Here is a 6,073-nt window from a genome sequence, read left to right on the forward strand (position 1 = left end):
ATATAAAAATTAATATATCAAATTTAACAACGTTATTGTTATATTAAATATATATATATATATATATATATATATATATATATATATATATATATATTTTGTAAAGACTTCAACTATATAGGTGTTTCTGCGCAACACGCTGACATTCGCCTAGTGTGTGTGTGTATATATATATATATATATATATATATATATATATCTTCATACATGGCTACAAGTAGTTATGTCCCAGGCCGAGGAACATCTTCGTTGTGCTCGGATGAATGGAAAATTTTGAGTTGTGTGCCTCATCCATCAAAATATGTCGGACCCCACCCAAATAAGGCACCCAAATCCTTCCATGAAGAGTTAGCAGACCCCTGCTGTCAATATCAAAAGTTGAAACATGACTGACCACTCACTCACTTTTCTGATTCTCTTATCTAATGGCTTCCGCTTGTGTATCCCTGATTATCTCTAAGACTGGAGTCACCACTATCATCCTCAAACAAACATCCCGAATTGGGGAACTGACCGCCCTGCGACTTAGAGCATCGGCCACCATGTTGGCCTTACAGGGGTGATACAAGATCCCACAATAATAATCTTTCACCACGTCAAGCCATCTCTACTGTCTCATATTATGGTTGGGCAGATCCATAAGATATCTCAAACTCTTTTGGTCCGTGTGGATGGTACACCGAACCTTATACAAATAATGACGTCATATCTTCAGGGTGAAAACTACAACCCTTAGCTCAAGATCATTTGTAGTATAGTTTGCCTCGTGAGGCTTCATGTGCCTTGAAGCGTAAGCGATGACATGCTCTTGATGCATCAGAACATAATTCTAAAACTTGGGCCAAAAGGGTAAATTTTGGAACAAATTTGAAATAAAATTTAAAATTTGGGCCAAAAGTGTAAATTTTAGACCAAATTTGTAATAAAATTTGAAATTTGGGTCAAAAATGTGATTTTTGAATTTTGGATGACCTACTTCCCGGGTCAAATGACTAAATTGAATAAGATTACCAGTTTTTGGAATTTAATTGAATAAAAAAATATATAAAAACTAAATTGATTATGAGACATAATCCAATACGTAACGAATTTATTGCGGTTTTCCCAATTGATCACAACCTTTAGTACTAAAATTATTTGTAATATATTTTGCTTTCCTAACTTTTTGCCTTTCTACTTTTTTTCCTTTGCAACTGCAATTGTACTACCTAGCTAAAATTAAGAAGGCATAACCAAAAAATACGATGTGATAATGCCCTCTCTCTATATACCTTAGGAGTTAAGCATTCAAGAATTACCATGTGTGAGGGCACTAGAGGGGGGAGGCGAAAATGAAAAGCTGCGCCGACATCGGAGAGGTGACGCAGCGGCAGCACCGTAGAGACATATAAAAGCGTCTTTGTTTTTATTTTATAATTTATTTATTACAAAATGATATAAGATTATACAAATAAACAAATAAATTGAGACATTTATGACCAAATTCAGTTTCGTGAATGAGATTAGCAAGAAAATGGAAAGTCACATTGGAAACTGTGATCTCTCTTAATTCTATGGAGTGACTGGAATCCCTTCCTCTTCTTCCCTTCTAATCGGCTAAACACAGTCCCAAACCAAGCTTTTAGAAAGATGTCCAACACAAGCAGCAGTTGGAACCAGAAACAACAGTCGCAAAAAAGAAGACATCAAGGCCTTTTAGACGTCGTTCTCTCTTGGTCTTTGTCGGATATACTCAACAAAGATCTCTACAAGTTGCAGGTTTCTCTTCTTCTTCTTCTGTTAATTTTTTCTTTCATCTGTTCATGCATATGTATATAAACATGGAGTTTCACAGGTGAAAGAACTTCCGTTGACGTTTTCTTCCACAACTCACTACATGAATTCATTTAAGTATCCGCTTCTTGAGGAAACACATGCAGATTTGCTCTCCCAAGTTGCCGGAATCTCTCAGGCACCATCAAGTTGTATTTCTTCTCTCCAAAGAATACCAACGGGAAACGACAGAGAGTTATTATATCGCATAAAGTTAACCGGGTCGGATTATGAGCCACAAGTTGGAGATCTTATTGCCCTGACAAAAATTAAACCTAAATGCATCGCGGATCTTGATCGACCAAACAGCCGTTTCCTCATCGCTTTTGTGTCATCATTGATCGATCAAAAGCCGATGACAATACAAGTTTTGTCATCAGACATTATCGAATCCAATACAGTTGAGGCAAGACGATCAAAAGCTTTTGTTGTTTATCTGACGAACTTGACTACAAATATGCGTATTTGGAAAGCTCTTAATTGGGAGGGCAACATGAGTATCATTCAAAGAACATTGTCGACGTCGAGTGCTCCAGTAAGGATTTAAATTCGACACCCATATCAAAGTTGCCAACACCACGATTATAGTTATACTTTATAACAAAGTTTTGTTAAAAATATGTTTGTATACAGGTTGCTACAAATTGTAATGAAAGTTGTCGAGCAGAAGGAAAGGGAGTTATTGACTTAGAATTAAGACCAGCATTTGATTCATTTCATCTTGATAGTTCACAAGAAGCAGCTGTGATAAGTTGTCTTGTTGCTAATAGATGTCGGCATCACAACTCCATCAAATTAATTTGGGGTCCTCCAGGGACTGGAAAGACAAAAACGATGGCTTCATTATTGTTCCTTTTGTTAAGGTCAAAACGCAGAACACTTACTTGTGCTCCAACCAATATTGCAGTGGTAGGAGTTGCAAAGAGGGTATTGAGTTTAGTAAGCGATCATGATTTGGGATGCGATACTTATGGCTTAGGAGATATTGTTTTATTTGGTAATCAAGAACGAATGAAGATTAACGATGATGATAACCAAGAGCTTCTTGATGTGTTTCTTGACAACAGAATTGATGCTCTTTCAAACGGTTTATCGCTATGGAAATTTTATGTGACTGGTATGATTCAGTTTCTTGAAAATCCCATGAAAGAGTATCGCCGCTTGATTGTTTTTCCAAAACCGAGTATATTAATCAAGACTAAAAGCAAGCTAAAGTCACAAGGGAATAATGAAGAAAAGAAAATGACTTTTGAGGAGTTTGCCATGAACAGATTTAATGTTTTTGGAAAAAAGCTTATTTCTTGTATCAGAAGCTTGTATACCCATTTGCCTACCTCAATGGTTTCGCTTGCTTACGCAAAGAAATTGTATCTATCCATTGATATCATTGAGATGGTTGGGGAGTCTGTGAACGAAATAGTAACTAGTAACAAAAGCTTAAAGGAAGCCTTCAATAAAAAAACAGTTTCAAGCTATTCGAAGCTAAGATTTCATAAAGCTGAATGTCTGCTTGCACTAAAAGAGCTTCTTGATGCATCTTTCATTCCGAAACCTATGGACATGGATCAACTTAAAATTTTTTGCTTAGGTAGTGCTTGTTTGATCTTCTGTACAGCCTCAAGCTCTATCAAATTGTGTACGAATGCAATGAAGCCAATAGATTTGGTTTTAATTGATGAAGCTGCACAGCTTAAAGAATGTGAATCTGCTATTCCATTGCAGCTTCGAGGTGTTCAAAATGCTGTGCTTGTTGGGGACGAAAGGCAGCTGCCATCGATGGTTCAAAGCAAGGTCATGACCAACAAGACTCCTTTTATTACTTTTGTTGCAATTAAGTTGCATGACAGTCACAATAGTTGCAAAAAGTTCCCCATTTGGATTCTTTTTGGCTAATTTCATTTAGCAACACACATTATGTGACGAATTTATTTGATTCATGACAGATTTGTGAGGAGGCAAAATTTGGAAGGAGCTTATTCGAGAGACTGGTTCAACTTGGACATGGAAAACACCTTCTCAACATTCAGTACAGGATGGATCCTTCAATTAGCCAGTTTCCTAATGCAGAGTTTTACGGTGGGGCGATCTTGGATGGTCCAAATGTCACTAATAAGTGTCGCGAAAAGAATCTTTTGCGACATGGTATGTATGGATCATACTTGTTCATCGATGTAGATTCTGCAAATGAAGAATTTGACAATAACCACAGCACAAAAAATGTTGTGGAAGTCGCTGTGATAGCTGAGATTGTTGCGAATCTTTTCAAAGGTACGTATCATTGACATTTATAGTCTTGTGCTTCTTTTTGGTGTTGTTATAAACACATTTTTCTGACAGACTCTGTTGCCAACAAACAACCGGTGACCATTGGCTGCATCTCACCTTACAAGGCTCAAGTCAATGCGATTCAAGCAAAACTTGGCAAGAAGTATAGTCAAAAGGAGAATGGTTCAACTTTTACTGTGAATGTAAGATCTGTTGATGGGTTTCAAGGTAGCGAAGAAGATGTAATCATTTTCTCAACAGTGAGATGTAACCAGAGAGGAAGTGTCGGGTTTCTTTCGAATCGTCAAAGGGCAAATGTAGCTTTAACCAGAGCCAGACATTGCTTGTGGATTGTGGGAAACAAAGAAACCATGATCAAGAGTGGTTCGGTATGGACTGCTTTAGTTTCAGATGCGGAAGACCGTGGGTGTGTTTATAGTGCCAGCGAAAACAAGAACCTGGCTCAAGCCATGGTGCAAGCCATGGTTGAGTTAGGCCAATTTGGTCTGTTGCTAAAAAAGGAATCACTACTGTTTAAAGAGGCAAAATGGAGGGTAGAGTATATAGAACTTAACTTTTAACGTTAAACATCGTCTTTCTTTTTAAGGCCATGTTTGTTATACTGGGTTGAACATGACAGAACTCAATTTAACTCGACAATACAAGTTTTCTAAGGCTATTTTGTATAATGATTGTTAGTGCCCCACATAAGATAGATAAAGTCTCAAGATGTCTCTTTTGGAGAGAGAATGTCGGAATCCACAAATCTAACTAATATTGTAGATGAGAACAATTATGTTTCTTACAAATTTTGCCTGTTTAGTACATGCCAGATGCAATACAAATTCCGTCTTTCTTGACAAACATGGCTTCACTCTTATACAACTTAAATATGTTGGATTTATGGCAGGTGAATTTCGACAACGCATTTTTGGAAAGAATGGAAAGGATTGGGAGCCTTTATATTCGTAAGCAAGTTGTATCACTTCTCGTTAAGCTTTCAGATGGTTGGCGCCAACACCGGAAATCCAATAGGAACAATTTTAATGACACACCAGGGATTTATGACATATTAGAGACATATAATCTCGATGGACGTTTGTATCTTGTTTGGAGCGTAGACATTGTTTATGAGAACTCACTTTGTGCTCAGGTTTTAAAGGTTTGGGACATTTTGCCATTGTCTCAGATACAACAATGTGCAAAAAGTTTGGAGCAGGTTTTTGGAAATTATACATTGGATATGATCAAACGATGTCAAACAAAATGTTCAGGAAGGTATGTGTAAAATGATTTGTTTCGAGTTATTCATGCTAAAATTTGTTTAACGGTGTTAAATTGATTGTAGAAATCAAGCTTTACCGATGACTTGGCCTGAGGATTTGGGAAATGATCTAAGTCGGGATTTAGCAAGTCAATTCGACAAATTATGTTTAAGTGCTGTTAGTTTGTAGGGGCTTAAGGTCAAGGGATGGAAGTAAAAAGATGAACCAATGGTTGTTGATATGCATATGCTTTTGGAAGTGATGTTGAAACAAAATGTGGATAGTTTTGTTTATGTCATTTTTTTAGGAAAAAGAAAAGGAATTTTCTTCTCAACTTTACATCTATTGTGTATGTGAAATTTCATTTGATTTGCATCTGATTTTAAAGTACAATGAACTTGACCATTGGTTTCGAAAATCCATTTACATATGTGAACATTTGTTTATGTTCGCTCATTTACATTCGCTTATGTTTGCTCATTTATAGCCCTTTATGATTGTTTATTAATGAAACATGAACATGATTTTTCATTCGTTTAGTTAAAAAAAATGAACATGAACACTGGTTTCGATCTTCCATTTACATCTGTGCACGTTTGTTTATGTTCGCTCATCTACATTCATTTATATTTGCTAGTCCACCTGGCCATGCCTACAACAAACAGTTGGTCCGCACTTTGACTACAACATGTTGATGGTCTGCCCGGGTATCTTAGCCGACCACAGAAAGC

At 36.7% G+C, this 6,073-nt stretch overlaps 1 protein-coding gene across 1 annotated transcript; it reads left to right on the top strand.

Moving 5' to 3' along the window:
• The first annotated feature begins 1,199 nt into the window (after positions 1-1,199).
• On the top strand, positions 1,200-5,873 carry LOC111895845 (uncharacterized ATP-dependent helicase C29A10.10c). The gene is made up of 7 exons (XM_023891906.3): positions 1,200-1,758; positions 1,835-2,347; positions 2,446-3,603; positions 3,756-4,080; positions 4,150-4,631; positions 4,988-5,355; positions 5,426-5,873. The coding sequence occupies exons 1-7, from the start codon at positions 1,630-1,632 to the stop codon at positions 5,529-5,531; spliced, it is 3,081 nt and encodes a 1,026-aa protein (XP_023747674.1). The 5' UTR covers positions 1,200-1,629; the 3' UTR covers positions 5,532-5,873.
• The last annotated feature ends 200 nt before the right edge of the window (positions 5,874-6,073 follow it).

This window comes from Lactuca sativa, chromosome 3 (genome assembly GCF_002870075.4).
Source record: "Lactuca sativa cultivar Salinas chromosome 3, Lsat_Salinas_v11, whole genome shotgun sequence".
NCBI classification, from domain to species: Eukaryota; Viridiplantae; Streptophyta; class Magnoliopsida; order Asterales; family Asteraceae; genus Lactuca; species Lactuca sativa.

Coding starts and splice junctions, on each gene's coding strand:
- LOC111895845 (XM_023891906.3), top strand. CDS start 1,630: ATGTCCAACACAAGCAGCAGTTGGAACCAGAAACAACAGTCGCAAAAA. Junction 3,604..3,755: donor CATCGATGGTTCAAAGCAAG/GTCATGACCAAC, acceptor GATTCATGACAG/ATTTGTGAGGAGGCAAAATT. Junction 5,356..5,425: donor CAAACAAAATGTTCAGGAAG/GTATGTGTAAAA, acceptor AATTGATTGTAG/AAATCAAGCTTTACCGATGA.